Source organism: Helicoverpa armigera, chromosome 27 (genome assembly GCF_030705265.1).
Source record: "Helicoverpa armigera isolate CAAS_96S chromosome 27, ASM3070526v1, whole genome shotgun sequence".
Lineage (NCBI taxonomy): Eukaryota > Metazoa > Arthropoda > Insecta > Lepidoptera > Noctuidae > Helicoverpa > Helicoverpa armigera.
The window spans coordinates 938615-965756 of record NC_087146.1 but is presented as its reverse complement, the minus strand read 5'-3'; the positions used below and the strand labels follow the sequence as shown (position 1 = coordinate 965756).

Here is a 27142-nt window from a genome sequence, read left to right as displayed (position 1 = left end):
TAGCTATTTCCGTGTAACGAAACCATAGCGCGATGCAGGAATCGACCACAATCTTACAACGCCATCTAGCGAACTATAATGTAACTAATTGTATGTATGAAATGTACGTTTTGTGATACAAATATTGTGCAATAAAGTAAATAAATAGATATAAATGAGTAATCAATAGTTAAATAAAAAAAAATATGTCATATTTAATAATCTATATAAATAAAAATGAATTGTTATTCGTTAGTCTGATTAAAAGTCGAGAACGACTGGGCCGATTGAGCTGATTTTGGTAAGGTTTGAACGATACGAAGTTCGCGGGATCAGCTAGTTATATATAAATATTACTGTTGTTATAGTACATGTAAGCATAATAATAATATTTGTTTTTACAATTCGCCTTAGAATATCATAAAGTATATGTGATAGAATTTAATGTGATTAGGTACGACACACCCGATATGCTTCGTTTGAGTAATCTAAACGCTTAAAAAGGTGAACAATCTTAATATAACTTTTTACACAAATACATATAAAAAAATAAACTTCTGCTTAAAACAAAGATTCAATTGATAAAGTGAGAATTATTATTGTTTTAACATTAAATTTTAGTCGCATTTTATTTTAAAGGGGAGTTTTTATATAAAGTAATATCAAGATTATTACCTACCCTTTGCCTGTTCTCCTGTGTCCTGTATGTAACCGACTTCTCGTAAAGGAGGTTGTCAATTCGGATGTTTGTATACCTATTTATTAAACATCTGCCCAGTCTCTGAAATTTTCTGGGTACCATTGACATCTGTCTAGGTTTTCTCAACTATGTTGGTGTCGGCTTCCAGTCTAACCGGATGCAGCTAAGTACCAGTGCTTTACAAGGAGCAACTGCCTATCTGATCTCCTCAACCCAGTTACCCGGGCAACCCAATACCCCTTGGTGAGACTGGTGTCAGACTTCTGACTACCCGAAACGACTGCCAAGGATGTTCGAATGGCAGCCGGGATCCACCAATTTATCGTGCTATCCGTAACACAGCCATTTGTGTCCAAGATATACTTAGAAAGTACATACAAAAGAAACGTTGCATTGGTACTTGCCTGACTTGAGTCGAACCTACACTCATACTTGAGAAGTTGGTTCTTTACCCACTAGGCCACTACGACTTTTCTATATTCCAATTATTGGTCTCAATTAATATTGATTTATATAATTTTTCAGGTAACAGCCTAAAATGCGATTGCTTCACGCGCCCTCTAAAACACTATTTAAATCATATTCGTCCATCTTTACTGAAAACAGACGAAAAATATCAAAATATTACATGTGCGGAACCAGTGACTTTGGTCAACGAGAATATTTTGACCATAGACGAAGATAGATTATTGTGCAGTGGCAACACTGAGATTGACGCGAAAATTTTGGAGCATAGCAACACTGAGGGGGAGAGCGCTTTTGATTTTACTTCGGAACCCGATTTGGCATTTAGGGATGTGCAATAGTAAGTATTTTTTGCTTTATTCATGTTATTAATAGTTTTTTACAGTTTTAGTAGCGTTTCGAGGGAACTATGGGACGTAATTGATAGAAAATAAGCCCATATGTTATTGTTATTATAAACTATATTAGTGCCAAGTTTCATCAAAATCTATTAAGTAGTTTTTGTGTGAAAAAGGAACAAAATAAATATTATGAGCGTTAATGTAAGCAATTTGGTCACTATTTTTGCAAGTCTAAGCAAGTCTTCGGTAGTATAGTGGTAAGTATCCCCGCCTGTCACGCGGGAGACCGGGGTTCGATTCCCCGCCGGAGAGAATCTTTTTGTAGTTTTTTTGGCCAATACAGACAAGGAAATCAACCATAACTTAGGTAATTCATAACAATATTTAAGGAATATTGTTCGCTAATAATTTGTGTCAGGCTCATTCTACCAGCATTATAAATGCGAAAGTAATTTTATCTTGGTGTAGTTGTTACACAATCATGGTAAATCGGCTGTCTCGATAGTGATGAAATTTGGAACAGACTTAGGTACTAGGTTCTCCACCCGGCACGGACGATAGCAAAGTTACCTGATGAGAGCAAAGTGCAAAAGATTTCACGGATGTAGGCTAAATATTTGAAAATAATATGTTCATAATAAGTTGCAATATGAGGTCTTATATTTCGCCGCTACAAGCAAGTCTTCGGTAGTATAGTGGTAAGTATCCCCGCCTGTCACGCGGGAGACCGGGGTTCGATTCCCCGCCGGAGAGATTTTTTTTGAACTTCGATATACATTTTGGATATCCATTTTATTTAGAGGTATATTGAAACGAAATGAGTAGAAAATATTATTTTAATTGCTTAGGTAGTGTCATATATTTTTTATAGAATCTCTCTTTTTTTTGCTTAAATTAATCAAACATACTTTGGGCTTGTTTCTTATATGCTTGGTTTGAAATAAATTAATATTTTCAGTTCAATTCATTCCCACCTTGTAAATTCAACTATAAAATGTTAAAATATTTATTGAAACTGTCGTTTATTTATTTATTATTTTAGATCTACTTATTAATTTTAGATTTTTTTTAGATCTAATTATTTATTTTAAAATTATTTGATTAGTCAAACTTAATACATTATCTAAAACCTTTAACACTAATTTTATTTCTGTTTTTTCAGTTCACAATCATCAATATACGCCCACTGGTTTATAACAACCAACGAGGACGTCGGTGATTTCATACTATACATACGCGATGCACAAAACAAGCTATTATTTTCATCCGATGTTTCTTACAACTTACGTTCTTTAACCATACCTATTGACGACACAATAAAAATATCACTACAGGATAAAAATACACACGAAATATGTATACAGGCAAAAAATTCTAATAATACGCCGAAAAAATGGCACCCAAGTCAGTGTCAAAAGGTTTTGGACGATTTTAATTCGTGGCCAGTTAAGTTAGTTGTAGATAAACGCAGGCTCACGAAGAAGAAAGTTAAATACAGTTGGTTCGGTAACAGCGTGTTGGGGCTCGTTAGCGATTCGATTCTGATAACGCTGTGCATATTTTTGAGTGTTTGTCTGAAAATTACTGATGATATGTGATTTTGGGAGTTTTTTTTGCTAAAAGAATGATGGTATTATTATGTTTTTTGAAGAAATTTTTGTGACTGGTACATTAATCTTGGTATTTTTTTAAATAATTGTTTTTCCTAATTTAAATGTGTATTTTCAAGAGGGATAAGTTGGTCTCGTAAAAACAGAAATTAATATGCAATTTTGAGTTCAATACGACCATTAGAAAAAATACTAAAAAATCTCAGGAAATATTCAAATAATACGCTCAAAAAATGGCATCCAAGTCAGTGTCAAATGTTTTTGGAAGTCAAAGTCAAAGTAAAAAAAAATATTATTTTTTAATGCTCTTTCGAAACGTCAAACTAGTTGAAAATTATAATTCGTGGCCAGTTAAGTTGGTAGTAGATAAACGCAGGCTAACTAAGAAGAAAGTTAAATATAGTTGGTTCGGTAACAGCGTGTTAGGGCTGGTTAGCGATTCGATTCTGATTACGCTGTGCATATTTTTGAGTGTTTGTTTGAAAATTACTGATGATTTGTGATTCTTTTAGTAAAAAGAATGATGGTATTATTATCAATTTTTGACGAAATTTTTGTGGATGGTAAATTATCTTGGTATATTTTTTTAAAGAAAAGTTTTTTCTAATTTAAATGTGTATTTTCAAGAGGGATAAGTTGCTCTCGTAAAACCAGAAATATGTATGCAATTTTGAGTTCTATACGACATTAAAAAAATAATTAAAGAATTTAAATTACATTTTTTGAATTTCTCTTTATATTGTTATTTATAAAAATATACCAAGATTGTTTAGCATTTAGGAAGACAACTTAGAAGAGTGAAATTAAACCTACATATTTTTAGTGAACTTTTACTAAATGCAAACTATATAAACTAAAAGTTGTGAGTTATTTAAATTTTATAATCTAGATAATCTAAAATGTTATTCAAAAGAATCTCCTAAATATTAGAGTCACGATGTCGAAGGCGGCTGTTCTCATTTAAGGAGATCAGCCAGCTGCGCAGGACATATTATATTGCAAGAAACTTATATTCAACATGAACAATATATTTTCAATATTATTTAAAATACTCGATTTTGTATTAAAGAAACTTGACATCGAATTTTTGTCAACATTTTTTTTTGTTTTATGTTAAAAATATATAAATGACAAAGTATTATCACTGCCTTGTGTAAACTTTTATATTTGAAATTAGTCATAAGTTTTACATAAAAAAAAACTAAAGCTGATATTTTCCCTTAATTTCTTTGCATGCATATTAAATTGCCCAATTAAAGGGTTAAAAACTGACTATCTATTTAAGCAAAAATGTGAAATATATGTTTTTTCTATACAGTGTTTCACATCTGTTTTTTAAATAGTAAACTATAATGACAAAAACCGACCATCACAATTGTATTTAGCTTTAATTATTTTCATAAGTATAACGTGTAAAAAAACTCAAACAATATACATACCAACTCTATTAATTAATTATTACGAAGAGTTGCATCATTTAACTATAACGATAACCTTACCATTTGCCACTAGTCTTATCAAGGGGTATTGGGTTGCCCGGGTAACTGGGTTGAGGAGGTGAGATAGGCAGTCGCTCCCTGTAAAGCACTGGTACTCAGCTGCATCCGGTTAGACTGGAAGCCGACCCCAACATAGTTGGGAAAAGGCTCGGGAGATGGTGATAACCGAATAATTTTCAGTTTTCAAATAGCTGATTTGATCAATGGGCAGCAAGTATACGGCTGGTTATGGTTTGGTTATCGTTATAGTCAAATGGTGAAACTCACCCGGTAACTAATTATGAATTAAAAAAAAAACATCAAATTAAGCAAAAATAATTTGATGTGAAAAAAAGATATTAAATTGTAAAATGATCTGTAAATAAGATATGTAACAATAATGTGATGAAATGAGCTCAAAAAACATTTTTTTTTATACAAAAGTTAATGTTTTTTATATTTTTTGTCAAACTTTTTATCTATTTCTTTTATTTATAAATATATGTATAAAACATTGTGTAAATAATAATATTTTAAGAGACTTTATAATTGTATTTTTAAAAGAATCTCTGTATACATTCCAAAATGAGCTTTATTGTTGTAAAAAATTGAAAATATTTTTGTAAATTTTAAGAAAAAAGAAATGAAAGTCCGTCCTCTTTTGATATTATATTTTTATTGAAATAAATCAAGTTACCTTATAATTAATAAATGCAGTTTTACTTAATAGTTAATTCCATTTACCTACATAAGCTTACATAAATTATATACTAAAAGAATGATGTTCAATCTAAAGCTATTTTTGTTTATAAATATTTTTTTAGGTAGCTTAGGATTCAGCATCATTCTGTATTATCTAGTTACTTTTACTCTTATAAATAGAGCAGTAAAGTCAAAGTAAAAAAATAACATTTCAGTTTGGTAACGGATGATCTCCATAACGGCTAGGCCGATTTCGATGGTTTTTCGCAGATAATTATTTTTAAATGTAGGTATTTTTTTTTTATATTGCGTGCCGACATTGTTTTTTCTTTATTGTGGACTATAGGTATCCATCATAAATACAGGTCTTACATGATAATAATAAGTTCAGCTATGTCCCGCCGTTGAGGCATACAATGGTAAAATACCAATCAGAGGTTAACACAATCAGTTATTTTAGTCTAATACGATACATTACTAAAATAGTCAAATTATTAGTAAATACACAAATTCAATTTAAGTCACGGGGCATTATCATATTATTAAATCAATTTAAAAATTCGGATTTATTTTCTCGATATAAATAATAATTTAATTATTCTAAAACATAATAATTATAACTAACTACATAAATATTAACTATGTGATTTAGATTCCTCGTTAATATCTTCGTGTTCTATGGCGTCATTACTCTTGTACATAGGTATAGTCTTGTATGGCGAAGTGTGGCTGAATTCAGGCGAGTATGAACTCCAATCCACGGAGTGATACACTGGGAAAAGACAAAAGTAGGTACAAGGTTTTAGGTATATTACTAACAATAATAACAAGAAATTCTTCAAACTTCAAATATTTATTGCGATCATGAGTGTTACGTAGGTTTTATAGAATGTAGAGGTACATGATACCCTGTTAGGGCGCAGCAATACAATTTTAAAAAAAGTAGGTAGGTATTTAGTACCTATAAGGAACCTATTTAATTCTCTTTGTTATCTTCATTTTAAGGTTTAGAAGAGCGCCAAGGTGAAAAGTTGAAAAAGTGAACGTGGCTTTACTTGGCTATAATGTCTGTGATGGAATAAACAAAACCTTATTTATTTTACAACAAACAATCTTTAATAACGGTCGTGTGGGTATATGATTCTTGTAGGTAATTAAATAAAAAGACTTACCGGAATCCGGTAAATTTCTTTCATACCCTGCAATCAGAAATTATAAATAAGATTTTGTTCAATTTTATAAATTAGTTACAAACCACGTGCGAACATTTCTAAAATGTCCGCGCAATTGCAACCCATGAGCGCGAACACATGCTAGCTGTGGCATTATTTGTACGAGAACGATTTTGATGGAATCCTGCCATAGGGATTAAAACTAGCTGTGGTATAGTTAACATTTAGGTACCTATCAATGATAATATTATCAGTCTATTTTCGTTCAGTGCTGAAGTTGAAGTTATTTAATTAATGATAACTTGTAAGATATTACCGTGGTGGTCCTGGGAGTGATCGTGGTGACTATATTTTGACTTCAAACTCGTGAAAAACGACGCCACCTGAAAATATAACATGAAATATGTATAAGTAGCCTAAGGGGTTTTCTATTTTTATGACATCTGGAATCTGGAACCCACCAATTTATCGTGCCTTCCGAAACATGGAGGAACATTTTATAAGATGATGGTCACCCATCCACGTAACGAGCGCAACAAGCGTTGTTTAACCTTATGATCGATCGACCCGAGCGGCTGCTTCTGAACCAAATTTGACATAGTAGGTACCTATTAGCAACATAATTAAGGTCAGATTCTAAGTAAGTAGCACAATATAAATAAAATAGGTATGTTGATATAAAATGTGGCAAAAAATATGGCGAGTCAACAGACTGCTCAAATAACTTTTTATCAATTTTTAAGGTGTGGTGCGAGTTCAAGCTTTATTATTGACGCAGTTTTGTTAATTTTATAATAATCCTGAAAATGGAAATAAACGAAGTGTCTGTCTTACCAGGGGCTTCGTGGCTAGGATCACCATTATTTTTAAAATCGAAACCCGGTTTTATAAATGTTGTGTTGATGATGTCCTCCTTGCCGATTATCGTCTGCGGCGCGGCGGCTATTCTCATGTAAGGAGACTGAAGGAATAGTGAGTGCATCGCAGTCCATGCAAATGCTCGTGCACTATATATGTCCTGCATAGTTGGCTAATCTCTTTATATCAGAACAGCCGCCGCGCCGTGGCCGATAAATCGGGTAGGAAGACATCATCATCTTTATGGAGAGTCCCGCTGTTTTTGGGCATCCACCCATTTATAGCCACGACATATAATTAGCTATACACATCTAATATAAAGAGGCTATTGTAGCAGTCTTGCTGATTGAATTCGATTTCACGTACTTATGATGAGAAAAAAGAATAGTAAAACTGTTTAGACACTAGTGTTGGACCTTTTAGTGAATCTGTGATTTATTTGTCGATAGTTTGATTCCTTACTACGGATATTTGTTTCAGTCAGTCGCTCATTGTAAAACACTGGTAGGTACTCAGCTGCATCCGGTTAGACTGGACGCCGAGAAGGCTCGGGAGATAATGGATATCTCAAAGATGCTTAGATTAGTGATAAAAATGAGCAAAACATTGATGTATAGGGTAATACTTAAAGTCTGAGAAAGTAAGATACATTTATTAATTGTTTAAAAACCTAGTGGATCTTATATCGACATCGCCTTGAATAACACATCATGATCGTTATCACTTTATGTATACTGCCTTATGGAAAATAGGTACGCTTACTCAATATCGATATTAAAATCATCGGATATGCCACAACACTAGATACACGAATTTGATACGAGTAGGTAGAGAGCCTACTAGGTCAAATTGAATATATTAAGTCTATTTTTATTTACAGTCTGGCAAAACTTAGGCCTAAGTATCAAATAACCATGAATTATTTTAAAAGCTTTTTTGAATGTATGTTTTTTGTCTGAATATAAACTTTCACCTTTCTATTCCTCCTTATTGTTTAATTTTGATTTTCCTACCGATTGTAGTCAGGCCACAATAGAAAGTCAAAGTCAAAGTCAGGCCAAAAGATAAAAACTAGCCTATAGTCTTCCTTGATAAATGGGCTATCTATCAATGAAATAATTTTTCAAATCCAACCAGTAGTTCCTGAGTTTATCACATTAACTCAACAAACAAACTCTTTCGTTTTACAATATTAATATACCTAGATTATATTTGCATTGAAAGTCAATGAAAAGTTCAAGATAACTTATCTGTATGTAATTGTTTATTGTTTATAATAAATTAATTACCACTTTTAATGTGACTCACAGTAGAACTTATAAAAAAAAGATGAATAAAAAATACTTTTGAAAGATTAACGCCAGCGTTTTGGAAATTTTCGAATTCTTATCAGTTTTTTTTTGGAATTGCATGTAACTTTTGAGTGGTTTACATCATGCTGTCCTTCAATGCTGGTTTTTTTTTTGCTGTTTAATAACTAGAAATCTCAGTACTTTGTTTTAATAAATTACTAGTTGTTTCCTGCGGTATTACCTGCATCCTGTGGAAATTACTTTCCATACCTGCATAAAATATAGCCTATGTTACTTGGGGATAATGTAGCTTCCTTAAAATGCGACAAAAAATCAAATCGGTACAGTAGTTTTGGAGGCTTTGGGGTTCAAACTAACAGAAAATATTCCTATAATATTAGTATAGAATAGATAGAGATAGACGCATGATACTTGTGTTGTGTTCATACCAAAAGTGTATGAATATTATTCAAATACATCTGATTTATTTATTTATTTTTATTTATTTATTATGTTAACTTACTGATACTTATACATTCCCATCTCCAATATATGACTGAAATTCCAAAATACGAATTATTTATTTTTTACACATTCCTTTTAATATTTTTTATATCTTTTCCAGATAACTCACCCACAAAAATGATAAAAAAAATTATATTCACTCTCGCAACACTGCTGACCTACACAAATGCAGAATACATACCTCCGGGTCCCGTCTACCCGTGTCCGAACGACTCGAAGACCACGTTACTGTACCCGTGTGTCTGCGAGAGAGGGTCGGACACCGGGTTGTATATACGGTGTGAGAATACTGGGTTGGCTGTGTTGAGCGTTGGGTTGGGGAATATCGCTGGGTTGGGGTTGCCGGTTGAACGGTTGTTGTTGAAGGAGTTGAAGATTTGTGAGTATGGCTTTTCTTTTTTATATTTGAACTTAATTCGACAATGTTTAGTGCCAACATTTTTTTAGATGGGCCTTATTTTTGTACAAGTCTATCTGGTAATATATTTTTCTTCAAGTCGTTCGTCTTTTCTTAAAGTTCTTTTTATATATTTTTTTCTTGGAATTAGTATACAGTGCGTTTTAACTATACCTACTTCTAAGAATAAGACTGTATTGTTTTCACTATATTATGGTTTTTACTGTTGAAAAAAATTCCCATCCAATTATTTTGCATACTTTGTTTTGGTAATGTTCTATTTACTATTTAATAATTTTATGTTTATGCACCTTTATAGCTGCTCTTATAAAACAAATAAATTAGTATTAGAAGCTCAAACATTTATTTTTATGTAGCCAGAGAGTGCTCACTACAAGTAAAAAAATCAGCTCTTCATATATTTTAATTACAATTATAACCAGACATCTCCTGTTTTTTCCAGCAAATCTCTTCGGCCCGCTATTCCACCGGTCCACGATCAGGGTACTCCAGATAGAAGACACGCCCATCAGGACGATAGACCAATACGCGTTCGCGGGAGTCAATAGGACACTCCAAGAGTTGTACATGATTAACACTCAAATTGATGTCTTCCCGAAAGATGCTTTTATGGTGAGATCTCTTTAAAATTTTTCTCCACTAGATGTTTTCCCGCGGTTTCACCCGCGTCCCGTGGGAGCTACTGCTCGCACCGGGATAAAATATAGCCTAAGTTACATTGCAGATAATATAGCTTTCTAATGGGGAAAGAATATTTAAAATCGCTCCAGTAGTTTTGAGTTTATCCATTACAACCAAACAAACAAAGTTTTCCTCTTTATAATATTAGTATAGAAGTATAGACTAGCTGTTTCCCGGGGGTAATTCGGATCAAAACTGTTCAGTATTACTGCCAACTTTCTTCAAAACATGTACAGCCATTTGCGCGTAATGAAGTAACAAACATACACAAGCGTATACATATAGATTAAAAGCTCGTGGGTAAGTAACAGTCGCAGGGGTAGTTCGATTAATTTAACGATTGCCGCGATCGGTCGTGGATGGGTGACCATCTTGTGATGGAGTGTTTCAGATGGCACGTTTTTGTAAGTCGCGGCTAATATGCATATTGTGTTTCCCGGGTAACTGGGTTGAGGAGGTCAGTAAGGCAGTCGCTCCATGCGGCACACACTGGTATTCAGCTGCAACTACAGTTTAACATTGGAAGTTGATCACAGCATGAGAACAGGCTAAGCAGGTGATAATGATATCAGTGGAAACAGAATAGGAAGGCCTTTGTCCAACAGTCAGGGAAAAAAGCATTCATTTAATTTTAAATATTTTTTTGTTATTGGAGAAGATTTTAATTTCTTTTGTTATTTTTATGTAACTCAATATTTTATTGGAATACCAACAACTTTTTTTTTATCATCATCATCATCTTAGCCGGCGGACGTCCACTGCTGAACATAGGCCTCCCCCTTAGATCTCCACAGATACCTGTTGGAGGCGACCTGCATCCAGCGTCTTCCGGCGACCTTTATAAGGTCGTCTGTCCACCTTGTTTGTGGACGTCCTACGCTGTTTTTTTTAATATTATACCTTATTTTTACCCGACCACTAAGAAGGGGGTTTTCTTGCATATCTTGTATGTAATATTTTTCCACCCAATAAACCTGTATTTACCTACAATTTCAGATCCTAGGCAACCTATCAGTGTTATCTATAGATGGGCACAAAATGACTAAGCTAGCTAAAGACATATTCGCTGGCAGTGAGCTGGTCGGCAAGTTGGAGAGATTGCATCTATCTAATGGGCTCATTTCTGATATACCGCCGGAGGCTTTTCAGGTGAGATTCTGAATTCATTTATATAATCTATCTTTACATAATTAAGAAACATTAAACTACTAAACAGTGTCGAAAAACTGGTCTTCATCGCTGTTTATATAAAACTATAGTAGGTGTAGGTCTCGGCTGTCATTGAACATCCTTGGCAGTCGTTACGGGTAGTCAGAAACCTGAAAACCAGTCTAACCAAGGGGTATTGGGTTTCCCGGGTAACTGGATTGAAGAAGTCAGATAGGCCGGTGGCTCATTGTAAATAAAACACTGCGTCTCTTAGACAAATGCGTCTCGATAAATATAAGATTTAATATTGGTTCTTATGTATGTAGTTATTATGGTCAGGTAGGTAATAGTGTCAATGTAGTCTATTGACGCTCAATAAGAGATATTTTTTAATATTGTCTTTTATTGTTTTTTTTTCTTCGGAAATTGAGAATAATTATTTATTTAAGTCAGGCAAAATCAATAATATTTTTGCTGAACAATTCCAGGTGTTAAAAAAACTAAAGAAGCTAGATCTTCACGGCAATAAACTGGTCACACTGAAGAGGAATCAGTTCAAAGGATTGAGAGATACAGAACTCCTGGATTTGAGGTATTTTTATTTAGTGTTTTCGTAGGAAACTAGGCAGTCATTGTATTAGTATCCTACAATTTATACAGGCCTTGAAAAAGGAAAAAATATACCGTTCAAAATAATAATCGAATGGTAAATATGTCGCATTCAGCTTCAAATATACCAAAGCGAATAAAAGGGGGCACTATTCTGTCTGTCCGTTCGTCTGTTTGTCCGTCTGTCGCCAGGCTGTGTCTCGAGAACCGCGATAGCTAGATGATGTTATAATGTTGCTGGTATAAAAATAAAAAAATCTGCAAACTATTACAAATAAATATTAAATCGATATAGGTGTGATTATATGATACATGTGATTTTTTTGCCGATTTTTCGTTTGATGCGTCCATGCATGAGTCCGACTCGCACTTGACCGGTTTTTTAATACGTTATTATATCAAGCACAAATATTAGTTCTATCCTTGTCCTATCTATAATATTGTTTTCTAATGATTTCAGTCATAACAGCATAACAAAATTGGATGGCAGTCATATTGGAGATTTAACTAAACTAGGTTGGTGTAACGCCAGTCATAATCAAATTGGAGAAATACCGAGGTAAGTGAATTCAATAAAAAAAAAACAATTGTATACCTTAAACCATCTCCTCAGTCTAACAAATACTAAGTTGACAACCTCATCGAAATCGGCTCAGCTAAACGCGAGATAGTCGCGAGAAAACATATGTACATGAAGGTCAAATTACTACTACTACTACTCGTATTTTGAAGTCGGTTAAAAAGTGGATTTTTATTTGTATTTTTGCAGCCTAAAAACTCACGAAACTACTAAACCGATTTGGATAGTTATTTCACTTTTGTTGACCCTTGTAATATACCTACCTATGTTTCACAAATAAACACTATTTTATTCTGATTCTGGTTGGATAGCTACACTATCCCTGGGTGAAATAAAATAAATAAATATAAACTACCTGGCGACACAGGTGAAACTGCAAGAAACACCTAGATTTTTTAAATATTTTTAATTAATTTATATATCATTTTTATTTCCAGAGGTATGTTTGCGAGAAACACAGTTATAAAAGTAGTACACTTGGATCACAATAAGATAAAGAAATTGGATACCAACAGTTTTAGAGGGATGAGGTTTTTGAGGTAAGCATTTACACACTTACTTTAATTGTTGATATTATTATTGCGTGTTAATTGGTTTATTTCAGCGAGACATTATGTACACAAATTAATGACATGCACGCAATTCTGTACTATTTTTGGTCTTACTACAAAAAAGTGTTTCGTTGCATGTTTTAGAAAATGTTATATACGTCTGCGTAACTTTTTTGAAGAAAGATCATTTGTACTTATTATTTTAATTGTATTAAAAATTAAACCATTTCATAAAATTGAAGAAATAAACATAGGTACAAATGAATGGTGTCTGAATTCTTTATTAAAAAATACAAGAAAAAAAGTTCTGACATACTCTAATACGAGTGATATCCCATTTTATATCACGGCACAAAAAATAACTTATTTATATAATATTTTTTTCTAACAATTTTCAGACGTCTCTACCTCCAAGACAATTTAATATCAGACATAGGCCGCGGCACGTTTTCAGCGGTCACCAGAATAGGTACCGTGGATCTAGCTAGAAATCAGATCAAGAAAGTTGACTTCCAAATGTTCCAACAAGTAAAATATGCTGAGGTAAGAGTGCTCAAATATTTTGATTATGTGTCTAGCCGCTTCTGTTGGGATCGGCTTTCAGTGTGGATGCAGCTGAGTGTTATAGAGCGACTGCCTATCTGATCTCCTCAACCCAGTTACCCGGGCAACCCAATACCCTTTGGTAAAACTGTTTATCAGACTTTCTGGCTTCTGACTAACAATCTACAAATGACATTCGGGACCCACAATTTAACATGCCTTCCGCAACTTGGAGGAACTCGTCATGACATATTATGGTCACCCATCCATGGCCCAACGCTAGAGGTTGCTTAACTTCGTAATCATTTACTGAAACGAATCCTTATGATATGGTTTTACACATACTTGGCAGTAGTTACGGAAGATCAGAAGTCAGAAAGTCTTACCAAGGGGTATTGGGTTGCCCTGGTAACTGGATTGAACAGGTCAGATAGGCAGTCGCTCCATGTGGCACACTGGTACTCTGCTGCATCCAGTTAGACTGGAAGCCGACCCCAACATAGATTGGAAAAGCCTCGTCAGATGATGAAATTAATGAAGCTTTATAATGAATGATTGAATTATTATTTTTCCAGATAATTAACTTAGCAGAAAACAACATAACTATAATAGAAACGCAAGCATTCACAGATTTATATCAAGCAGTAGTAAATATATCTCACAACGCTCTCTCGACCATAGAGACAGGAGCGTTTGTGAACTGCAATAATATGACGTTGCTAGACTTTAGCCATAACCAATTGTCTATGATCAGTCCTAGAGCGTTCGATGAAAATAGTTATGCGTATGAATTGCAAGTTTCGCATAATGAGTTTAGGAATTTTTCGCAGGTAAGTGTTTTTGGTAGTTTTTACCCCACTTTTGGTTAGATTTACCCTTTAATTTTGATATTATCAAAACGGTATTGTTAGCATGAAGATTCAAATCTAAACATTATCAAAAGGGTAAAATAACCTTTGATAATGATGTTGTTACCCTTTTGATAAAGTTACTCTCATTTTATATAGTTATTTAAATTGTTAATATTACCCAATCATGTGATGTTGTTACATTTTTACTTTTTTGTTAATATTACCCTTTAATGTTGATTGTGTTACCCTTTTGATAAAGGCTAATTTGTCTTAATTATTATTAATTATTCCTTTGATTAATGTTAACCTATGATGTTATTATCCTTTTGATAATGTTACACTATCATATTGATTTTGTCCCCCATTAAATAGTGTTTCCCTTTGATATTATTATTATTACCTTTTTGATAAATGTTACCCATTTAAGATATAAGAAAACAGTAGACAGTAATTAATTTTGTTTTTTTTTTACAGATACCGATACAAAATATGACAGGCATCCAAAAATTAAATGTATCCCACAACAAAATAGAGTCTATACCAAAATTAGCATTTCCGAAATTATACGAACTACATACAGTTGACATGTCTCATAATAATTTGTCTGAAATATTTAACGCTGTCTTCCAAAATCTGTTTTCTATAAGGTATGTTGTTATTTTTTCTTAAATATAGTTGTTAGTTCGTTTTGTGGGAACTCCTTCCCGAAGGTGGGTAAAAAGTAGCCTAAATGCTTTCTCAGGCTTTAGGATATTTGTGCACAAAAATTTCATTCAAATTGGTTCAGTAGTTTTTACGTGATGAACAGAGTAACTTTTGCATCTAGTAATGATTGTTAACTTGAAAAGTTTGTTGGTTTTAACTTACTAAGCTCTGGAACTACAGGACCAATTTAAAAATTATTGCAATGTTTGATAGCTCATTTATCAAGGAAGGCTATAAGCTACTTTTTACCCTATTGCGGGAAATACTCCCCTCAAGAAGCGGGTGAAACCGCTATCAGAAAACTAGCATCAATATAAAATCTCATCTTTGACCATATTTATACGATTTTTTTTCAACTAAAACATTTTAATTTGAAGTTTTATTCACTAAAGTCCATCCAAACTTGTATTTTAAGTAAATTGCATTCGTAAACCCTTTCTAAATAAGCGCCCCTAAATAATATACAAGTTTTACCTAGTTTGGGGCTAACAACATAAAATGTAATATTTTCTACTAAAAATATTCAATTTTCTTACAGATTCCTGAACCTAAGCTACAATTCACTAGAAACGATAAAACCAGCGACTTTCGGCACTATTCCCACAGTGCTAGAGTTGAATTTGTCTCACAACAGGCTCAGAGAGATCTCCCGAGGCAGTCTTGCGAAGTTGGTCAGCTGTCGCCTTATAGACATCAGTTATAATGTGCTGGAAAAACTGTTTCAAATACCTATTAGTTTGGGGTAAGTAGCTTTTAATATCATCATTCTCCGAGCCTTTTTCCCAACTATGTTGGGGTCGGCTTCCAGTCTAAACGGATTCAGCTGAGTACCAGTGTGTCACAAGGAGCGACTGCCTATCTGACCTCCTCAACCCAGTTACCCGGGCAACCCGATATCACTTGGTTAGACTGGTGTCAGACTTACTGGCTTCTGATTATCCGTAACGACTGCCAACGATGTTCAATGACAGCCGGGACCTACAGTTTAACGTGCCATCCGAAACACAGTCATTGTCTAAGATATACTTAGAAAGTAAAGTAAGTCGTTTTTTATATATTTTTATCAAAAATGCATCTTTATCCTGGGTATATATTACACTGTTAGAGTAAAGCAAATTGTATTCGGTAAATTTTATATTATTTTACAAAGATGCAGCCACATTTCTTGCTGTGCTATAATATATATTACATACCAAACTATAAATATTATTTCAAAATGTATGACGAGCGATAAAATATTATATCTCAGGATGTTTAATATATGTATTAGGTATATCCCATAGTGAAACATCGGCTTAACAATACAGTTTATTATTAATTATGCTTGCATGTACTATAACAACAGAAATATTTATAAATGTCAGTATATAATTATTAAATATGACATATTTTATTCATTTATTACTCATTTATACCTATTTATTTACTTTATTGCACAATTTTTGTATCACAAAACGTACATTTCATACATACAATTAGTTACATTATAGTTCGCTAGATGGCGTTGTAAGATTGTGTTCGATTCCTACATCGCGCTATGGTTTCGTTACATCGAAATAGTTAAGAAGCACAGTTCATAGATTTGAGCTAACTTAGAAAGTTGAAATTTTCTATTTTTTGGATATCGTTCTAAACCGCTTCGGCTGGTTTGTCGAACGATTTAAGATATATATGTCACCGTAAGATTACAAACATCGTTAGATTACAATCTATCTCGAGAGATTGTAAACTGTCGAATTATTGTGAACTGTAACATCTGATTGCAAAGCTCTCCCTGATTGGTCAGTCTTTTTGTAAGATCGACCAATAATCCGTTCTGTTCCCATGGAGTTCCCGTAGAGTTAGGAATGAAATAGAGGTGTCAGTTAAATAAAATAAATGCTCTTCAAAAATTCTTCAAGTATTTGTTATTTAGTACGAGTATGTAATTAATATTCCTGACATATGGAGAGAACAAATTGTAACGAAATATTTATTCTTCAAACACAAATTGAAATTGGAAACATATTGATTTCTGACACTTACGCGAATATTAGACATTTAAATAAAACTACTTTTACGGATTTTATCGCGGTTATATTATATTATTTAATCCCGACGTTTAAGACCGACCGCGAAAAAATCCGTAAAAGTAGTTTTATTTAAATGAAATTGGAAAATTATAAGAAACTTTTATAAAAAAAAAAACTAAACAATTAGGTAGTTTGTCTTCAAACACAAATTCATTCCTAACTCTACGGGAACTCCATGGCAACAGAACGGCTGGTCGTGATTGGTCGATCTTACAAAAAGACTGACCAATCAGGGAGAGCTTTGCAATCAGATGTTACAGTTCACAATAATTCGACAGTTTACAATCTCTCGAGATAGATTGTAATCTAACGATGTTTGTAATCTTACGGTGACATATATAATAAATATTAAGAGATATTTAAGAATAAACATATTTTAGTATTAGGTATATTTTATCAAATATTTGTAGGACTTGTAGTATTGTAATAGGTATATTAGTAGAATTTGTAATATTGGTAAATTAGTTTTAGTTTTTTTTTACTAGAATAGTTTTTATCTTTATTGTATTTTTTTGTAAATCGGTATAAAAAAAATGTAGCTAATATCTGTTGGAAATCATAAAAAATACTATTTCTTTTTTTTAAGCACAAAAAGGTTAAAAATATTAATTTTTACAAATGGGCTTTTTCTTGTCATTAAAAATTGAATATTTCAAAAGACGTCGAAAATATGAAATCCTCGAATTAGTTACATTATGGTTCGCTAGATGGCGTTGTAAGATTGTGGTCGATTCCTGCATCGCGCTATGGTTTCGTTACATGGAAATAGTTAAGATGCACAGTTAATTAATTTTAAACAAAAAATTTGAAATTTGAAAACTAATGTTATTTTTGGATATCGTTCTAAACCGCTTTGGCTGGTTTTTTGAGCGATAATTATTATTAATTAATTAAATTAAATTAATTTATTAAAAACGTATGTTTGTATCGATCGGGTGTGTTGTACCTAATCACATTCACATAAATATACTTTATGCCATTTAATTTAAAATAATTTTAGTTTATTAATGACTAGTTTTTGCCCGCGACTTCGTTCGCGTGGAATAAGACTTCTGGCAGATTTTTGGTTTGACCAATAGATTTAATTTAGAATTTTTGTTATTATATTTTTTTGTAATAAAAACTATCCTATGTTCCTTGTCAAGTTCCAAACTATGTCTGTACCACATTTCACACACATCGGTTCAGTAGTTTAGGCGTGAAGAATAGACAGACAGACAGAATTCCTTTCACATTTATAATATTAGTTAGGATAGTGGGTTTAATAGTTTTAATAGTATATTTCTAACACTATACTTTTTCAATTTTCAGCGAATTAAACGTAGCCCACAACAATATAACTTCAATAAAACCGAACACTTGGCCGACAATGAACGCTCTGCTTCGGCTGAACCTATCGGCCAACCAGCTGGCTGATTCGCTGCAATCAGACAGTTTCTCCAGTCTGCTCACTCTTCAAGCACTGGATTTATCGGCTAATGGGTTAACGAAACCGCCTTGGGAAGCATTGAGTAGTTTGACTAGTTTACAGTATTTGTATTTACAGGTAAATTTTATTTTTTGGTTTTGTTATTGGCCCAGATTTTTTCGAAACTATGCTCTAGGCTTCCAGTGTAAATAAGTTTGGTAAATAATAGGTATAAATTGTTGCTACCCTTACTAATATTATGACGGCTCCATAACTACTGAACCGTTTTGAAAAATTCTTTCACTATTAGAAAGATAAGTTAAATAAGTATATTCACATTTTTCACTAATGCGTAAACAGCAAGAAAAAAATAGTTTAGGTAATTTTGTTTAAGATACCTTTTTATGTAAAATTTGTGATATACTGTGTCAGTGCCCAAATACATTGTTGGGGTCGGCTTCCAGTCTCACTAGATGCAGCTGAGTACCAGTGCTTTACAAGGAGCGACTGCCTATCTGACCTCCTCAACCCAGTTACCCAAGCAATCCCATAGTAAGACTGGTCGTCAGACTTTCTGGTTTCTGACCGCCAAAGCGCCAATCAATCTTTAGCAACTGGCTTGAGATGGTCAGATAGGCAGTCGCTTCATGTTGCATACTGGTACTCAGCTGCATTCAGTAAGACTGGAAGCCGAAAAGTAATATATTCCAATACATTATTTGAATATATTATTTTAACTATCGAATTATTTGCTAAACATATCACACTAATTTTAATTTATTTTCGCATGCATTTTTATAAAAATTGTATTTTGGAAAGCAAGAAATTTATTATAAACTTATTTACAATAAATATACTTACTAATTCATTTTTTTCATAAAATTTCAGGATAACAACATAACAGAACTAAGCCGATCTGCGTTCGGTAACCTACCGACAACCTTCAAAATAGATTTGTCGCGCAACCAAATAGCAACCGTTGCTCAGAGATCGTTCAATGGGCTGCAACAGTTGCTTGATCTGTCGCTCAGCGGGAATAAGCTTGAGAGTGTGCCTAATGAGGCTTTTAAGGGGCTGGTTGCTTTGAGGTAAGTGGGAAACCATTATTTTTATTAATGTTTCCGTGGTGACTAGTATAACAAATTTAATAGTTAAGACTCTACTAGCTGTTTTCCTGCGGTTTGACCCGCATCCCGGGGGGATTACTGCCCATCGTCTCCCGAACTTTTTCCAACTACATATGTTGAGGTCAGCTTCCAGTCTAACTGGATGCAGCAGAGTACCAGTGTGCCACATGGATGCCGATCTGACCTCCTCAACCCAGTTACCTACCCGGTTTTACTGCCCGCGCATGGATCAATATATATTACTAGCATCTGCCAGCGGTTTCCCCCTTGTCTCGTGGGAACCTCTGCATGAACTCGGATAAAAAGTAGCCTAAGTATAGCGTTCCTCGATAAAGGGACTTCAAATCTGACCATTAGTTCCTGTGATTAACGCGTTCAAGCTAACAAACAAACAAACTCTTCAGCTTTATAATTTCAGTATAGATTGAACCTGAATTTAATATATTTTTATTTCTATTTTTTCAGGAAGTTGGATCTGTCGCATAATTTCTTAGAAAAGATTGACAATAAAACAAACGGTTTGCTAGACGACTGCTTATCTTTGGAAGAAGTAAGTTTTTTCATAATCAAAACAATTGTTACTGACCATTTACGGTGTTTTAACCGACTTCCCAAAAAGAAGGCGGTTCTCAATTCGCTTTTTTTTATTTATGTCGGTGCTTATTTTTGTCCAAAAGCCGAGTAACATGTAGTTATAATCTGGTTTTTGAGAATTGTCCGAATGCAATATATAGTATGAATTTATGTATGATTTTTTCTATTTTTAAAATTATATTTAAAAAATATTATAAAAAAATAAAAATAGCAAAATTTGAAGTTCCGAAAAAAAAGTACTTATCATACAAGATTATTAAAAAAGAAACATTACGATGTAATTGGCACAGATTTTTTTGCAAAAATGTTTATCAAAACTATCTTTTTCACTTATTCCTTGTAATTTTCAGGTAAACTTAAGCCACAATAAGATCGGATTTTTAACAAAGAAAATGTTCCCCTCAAACCCGTGGATACCATACCGACTGCGGGAAATTGATCTCAGTTACAACGAGATACCGGTCGTCACCCATGACTTGACACTCGGAGCAAAGAAAGTTAAAAAATTGAATCTATCTGGCAATTATATTAATGATGTTAGGAATAGTAAGTTTTATTTGTATATTATCTTATCTTTTGTCTTTATCTTTGTATATGTTACGACTAAAATAAGTAATTCTGACACCAGTCTAATCAAGGGGTATCGGGTTGCCCGGGTAACTGTGTTGAGGAGGCCAGATAGGGCAGTCTCTCCTTGTAAAGCACTGGTACTCAGCTGCATCCAGTTAGACTGGAAGCCGACCCCAACATAGTTGGGAAAAGGCTCGGCAGATGATGATTTTACTGCTAAAGCCATGGAGAACAAAATGACTAGTGGAGATGTCATAACGCAAAATATCCTAAGAAAATAACGCACTAAAATGTGGGTGTTCGAGGGACGAGGAATGTTACTAGCTCCACCCTTACACGCTTACTGTGGAATTCGCCCATTTTTTCAAAATTAAATCACTAATCAAACAAGACCAGTCTTTGACAAATTGGTTTTAGCATTTTATGATGTTAAAATATTAATTTATCTTTATACATTTTCAGATGTGCTAGGCAACCTGACATCGTTGGAAGTACTCGATTTGTCTCATAATAATCTGAAAGATTTGGTTTCAAGAACATGTAAGTACCAATTTAATACAATACCAGTTTTTCTTTTCATTTAATATATTATTCAGATTAACAAAAACAAGCTTTAAAAAATTCATTTGTACTTTCAAATATTTTTTTATTAAAAATACTTTAAATATAACACTTTTAACAAATACACTTTTAATAAATTGATTGACATTTAAACACAAAAAGTTGTGCTCAATTCATTGCTATTTCATACATAAATACATACCATGACCACTATTTATAAATTTATGTAAAAATCAATAAAAAAGTGTTTATAAGTTTATCTAAAAATAATACATCATTTTAATTCGTTTTTTCTTAATTTTCAGCTGAAATAAAATTCACATTACCAGAGAACATAACAGAACTAATTCTAAAGAACAACTCTTTAGGTTCTCTACCGACACCGAACATTATGTCGTCGAAATACCTGAAACTATTAGATGTAAGAAATAATCAATTAACTAGCTTCGAGCCTGAGTTAGTTAGGAAAATCAAGCATGAAGGCCTGGTTGTGTTATTTCAAGGTATGTTAAATGTTAAAAAATAAATATAATTTCGAGCTTTAATTTCGAGACGAAATTTCTTCACTATTGTAATCTATAAACGCAATACTACCCCCCATTCAAATCCTGGCAGGTAATATTAAAGCACATTATATATCGGGTGTGTCGTAAGTAATCACATTCAATTGAATACGTTGATACACTGGTATTTTTTTTCCAACAAAGTAAATAGACTAAAAATGTGCTAAAATTAGAACACCATACAAGAGTCAGTCATTACAAACAACGGAATTTGTCCCTTGAAAACTGACAAGACTGGTCAAAACATTCGATACTCCTAACTAACTTTATCTCTGCTTTACACTCATGATGTTGTAAATTATAAAAACGAAAAATGACTCCTGTGGCTAAACCACTGAATGGATTAGGTTATTTTATTTACAATTCGCCATAGAATATCATAGAGTATAGGTAATATGTGAATGTGATTAGGTACGACACACCCGATCGATATAAACATATACGTTATAAATATATAATAATTATTATCAAATTAAATAAATCGTTCAAAAACCAGCCGAAGCAGTTTAGAACGATTTTCAAAAATCATTAAATTACAACTTTTCTAAGTTAACTCAAATCTATGAACTGTGCCTCTTAGCTATTTCGATGTAACGAAACCATAGCGCGATGCAGGAATCGAGCACAATCTTACAACGCCATCTAGCGAACTATGATGTAACTAATTGTATGTATGAAATATACGTTTTGTGATACAAATATTGTGCAATAAAGTAAATAAATAGATAATAAATGAGTAATAAATAGTTAAATAAAAAAAAAATGTCATATTTAATAATCTATATAAATAAAAATGAATTGTTGTTCGTTAGTCTGATTAAAACTCGAGAACGACTGGGCCGATTGAGCTGATTTTGGTTTTAAAATGTTTGTAGAGGTCCAAGGAAGGTTTGAACGATACGAAGTTCGCGGGATCAGCTAGTTATATATTAATATTACTGTTGTTATAGTACATGTAAGCATAAAAATATATATATTTTTTACAATTCGCCTTAGAATATCATAAAGTATATGTGATAGGATTTAATATGATTATGTTCGACACCTTGGCCTATGTCCAACAGTGGACTGCGATAGGCTGATGATAATGATGATGAGGTACGACACACCCGGTATGCTTCTTTTGAGTAAACACTTAAAAAAAGGTGAACAGTCTTTATATGACTTTTTACACAAATACATATTAAAAAATAAAGTTCTGCTTAAAACAAAGATTCAATTGATTAAGTGGTAATCATTATTATATCAGCATAGAATTTTAGTCGTATTTTACTTTAAAGGGGAGTTTTTAACCGACTTCCCAAAAAGGAGGAGGTTATCAATTCGGCCGGTATGTTTTTTTTTTTTCTATGTATGTACATCGATTACTCCGAGGTTTATAGACCGATTTACGTGATTATTTTTTTGTTCGACTGGGAATAGCTGCCAGTTGGTCCCATAGTCATCAGGTCAGGATCTGATGATGGAAACCCTGAGAAATCGAGGGCAACCTTCGAAAGTTGTAGGCATATACAGGGTAGAAACTTGACACTCAGGTGTATGCCTGAAAACACTATTCAACAGTGAAGGTTTGGAGTTGACCTGATGCTGGAGACCAGAGAGGGTCGAGGGAACATGACAACGGAATGTGTAAAGTACCTCGTGTTTGGGGTCATATTATTTGTATTGACGAGACCTTTGCAACAGTGAAGGTTTGGATTTGACCTAATGATGGAGACCAGAGAAGGTCGAGGGAACTCGACAACTGAATATGTAAAATATCTCGTATTTGGGCTTATATTCTTTGTATTGATGAGAACTTTCCACTAGTATGGATAGTGACAACTATTCGTGTCACTAAAAAGCTGTAAATAAAAAACTTTTTTACAAAAAAAATAAACCGACTTCCAAAAAAAGTTTTTTTTATATAAAGTAATATTAAGATTGTTAACCTACCTTTTGTGCCTGTTCTCCTGTGTCCTGTATGTAACCGACTTCTCATAAAGGAGGTTCTCAATTCGGATGTTTGTATGTTTGTATAAACATCTGCCCAGTCTCTACCCAACTATGTTGGGGTCGGCTTCCAGTCTAACCGGATGCAGCTGAGTACCAGTGTTTTACAAGGAGCGACTGCTTATATGACCTCCTCAAACCAGTTACCCGGGTAACCCAATACCTCTAGGTAAGACTGGTGTCAGACTTACTGGCTTCTGACTACCCGTAACAACTGCCAAGGATGTTCAATGACAGCCGGGACCTACAGTTCAACGTGCCATCCGAAACACAGTAATTGGTGTCTAAGATATACTAAGACAAATTTAGAAACGTTGCATTGGTACTTGCCTGACTTGAGTCGAACCTACACTCATACTTGAGAGGTTGGTTCTTTAGCCACTTGGCTACCACGACTTTTCTATTTTCCATTTAACTATATTGATTTATTAAATTTTTCAGGTAACAGCCTAAAATGTGATTGCTTCACGCGCCCTCTAAAACACTATTTAAATCATATTCGTCCATCTTTATTGAAAACCGACGAAAAATATCAAAATATTACATGTGCGGAACCAGTGACTTTGGTCAACGAGAATATTTTGACCATAGACGAAGATAGATTATTGTGCAGTGGCAACACTGAAATTGACGCTAAAATCTTGGAGCATAGCAACACTGAGGGAGAGAGTGCTTTTGATTTCACTGCGGAACCCGATTTGGCTTTTAGAGATGTGCAATAGTAAGTATTTTTGTGTTAATTCTAATATTATTACTAGCTTTTTTGCGCGTTTCTCCGTCCCGCATATGGATAAAAATGTTCCCTATATGTTATTCAGATTATAAGCTATATTACAGCCAAGTTTTATCAAAATCTAATAGGTAGTTTTTATGTGAAAGGGGAACAACATGATCCTTAATTTAAGCAATTTGGTCATTATTTTTGCAAGATCAAGCAAGTCTTCGGTAGTATAGTGGTAAGTATCCCCGCCTGTCACGCGGGAGACCGGGGTTCGATTCCCCGCCGGAGAGATACTATTTGTAGTTTTTGATCAATACGAAAAAGAATTAACTTATAATATTACAAAAATTCATTCTCTAATAATTTTTGTCAGAGTTATTCCTCTAATATTCTGTATAAATGCTAAAGTAAGTTTATCTTGGTGTCGTTGTTACGCTACTGTGGTAAAACAGCTGGACCAATAGTGATGGAATTTGTTACGGATTAAGGTGACCTAGCACCTTTATTCGTATTCCGTACCCGTCCTATACCCTGGAGATGGACATAGGCAAAACTATTTCACAAGAACAATATGCAAAAAATTTCACGGACATATTTATATTATGCCAAATAATGTAAAGAGAACATGATTTCATTATAAGTTGTAATATCAGGTCTTATATTTCGAGCCACTAAGCAAGTCTTCGGTAGTATAGTGGTAAGTATCCCCGCCTGTCACGCGGGAGACCGGGGTTCGATTCCCCGCCGGAGAGAAACTTTTTTTATCTTCGATATAAATTTTCTATGTCGATTTTATTTATATTTAAGCTAAATAAAGCATATTTTTTATAGAAGCTCAAATTTTTTTTGCTCAGCTTAAAGAAACATAAGATGGGCTTGTATCTTATACGCTTGGTTTGAAATAAAATAATCTTTTTAGTTAAATTCATTCCCACCTTGAAAATGTAACTATCAAATGCAAATATATGGATTTAAACTGGACTAGTCGTTTACTTATTTATTAAGTATTTTAGATTTATTTATTTATTTTAAAATTATTTGATTAGCCAAACTTAATACATTATCTAAAACCTTTAACCACTAATTTTATTTATTTTTTTCAGTTCACAAACTTCAATATACGCCCACTGGTTCATAACAACCAACGAAGACGTCGGAGATTTCATACTATACATACGCGATTCCCAAAACAAGCTATTATTTTCATCCGATGTTTCTTACAACTTACGTTCTTTAACCATACCTATTGACGATACAATAAAAATATCACTACAGGATAAAAATACACACGAAATATGTATACAGGCAAAAAATTCTAATAATACGCCGAAAAAATGGCACCCAAGTCAGTGTCAAAAGGTTTTGGAAGATTTTAACTCGTGGCCAGTTAAGTTAGTTGTAGATAAACGCAGGCTAACGAAGAAGAAGGTTAAATATAGTTGGTTCGGTAACAGCGTGTTGGGGCTCGTTAGCGATTCGATTCTGATTACGCTGTGCATATTTCTGAGTGTTTGTTTGAAAATTACTGATGATTTGTGATTTTGGGAGTTATTTTTGGTAGAAAGTATGGTATTTTTCCTGACGACATTTTTGTGACTGGTTAAAAAATGAATCTTGGTATTTTTTTAAAACTTAAATGTGTATTTTCAAGAGGGATAAGTTGCTCTCGTAAAACCAGAAATATGTATGCAATTTTGTCGTTTTGACTTCCATTCCATAAAAATACATAAATAGACACAATTTAATTTGAACAAAATTTTAGTAGTCCCGAAAGTTTTTAAAATGCTATTTATTGATAAAAAAGTACCAAGATTGTTTACTGTTTAGTAAGACAGCTTAAAAGAGTGAAAATTAGTAGACAGACAAAAAGATTGATTGAATTATACCTACATATTTTGTGAACTAAGATTTGAACTAAATGCAAGCTACATACATTAAAAAGTTGTGAGTTACTTCAAATTTATGAACTAGAGAATTCTAGACAATCTAAAATGTTGTTCAAAAGAATCTCCAAAATAATAGTGTTCAGGCCTTTTGTCGGCCACGGCGGCTGTTCTCATATAAGGCGATCAGCCAGCTGCGCAGGACATTATAGTGCAAAAGCATTTGCGCAGATCTTGAGGTCTTGAGACTCATATTTAACATGAACAATATATTTAAATTATTATTTGCAATACTCGATTTTTTACTAAAGAAACTTGACATCGAATTTTTGACAACATTTTTTTTTAAATTTATGTTAAAAATATATAAATGACAAAGTATTATCACTGCCATGTGTAAACTTTTATATTTGAATAAAAAATTAATTGACTCATTAATTTT

The 27142-nt window shown here is 33.3% G+C and overlaps 1 protein-coding gene and 4 non-coding genes across 6 annotated transcripts in view; all 5 read left to right on the top strand.

Moving 5' to 3' along the window:
- Conv (convoluted) overlaps window positions 1-26374 on the top strand; it is a 49156-nt gene extending 22782 nt beyond the window's left edge. Inside the window, exons 13-19 of one of the 2 annotated variants that reach the window (XM_064042053.1) lie at window positions 19578-19777; window positions 20282-20366; window positions 20761-20956; window positions 21443-21520; window positions 21847-22044; window positions 24538-24817; window positions 25921-26374. In XM_064042053.1, coding sequence (XP_063898123.1) covers window positions 19578-19777; window positions 20282-20366; window positions 20761-20956; window positions 21443-21520; window positions 21847-22044; window positions 24538-24817; window positions 25921-26356 — 1473 coding nt within the window. In that variant the 3' untranslated portion in view covers window positions 26357-26374. Of the gene's footprint in view, window positions 1-1204; window positions 1485-2647; window positions 4394-19577; window positions 19778-20281; window positions 20367-20760; window positions 20957-21442; window positions 21521-21846; window positions 22045-24537; window positions 24818-25920 lie in introns of those variants that run through there. The other variant, XM_064042054.1, reaches the window with a different exon arrangement.
- Trnad-guc (transfer RNA aspartic acid (anticodon GUC)) lies at window positions 1726-1797 on the top strand. Its single transcript has one exon. It is a non-coding gene; the product is annotated as a tRNA-Asp (tRNA).
- Window positions 2167-2238, top strand: Trnad-guc (transfer RNA aspartic acid (anticodon GUC)). Its single transcript has one exon. It is a non-coding gene; the product is annotated as a tRNA-Asp (tRNA).
- On the top strand, window positions 25036-25107 carry Trnad-guc (transfer RNA aspartic acid (anticodon GUC)). The gene has a single exon. It is a non-coding gene; the product is annotated as a tRNA-Asp (tRNA).
- Trnad-guc (transfer RNA aspartic acid (anticodon GUC)) lies at window positions 25498-25569 on the top strand. The gene has a single exon. It is a non-coding gene; the product is annotated as a tRNA-Asp (tRNA).
- Window positions 26375-27142: the final 768 nt, after the last annotated feature.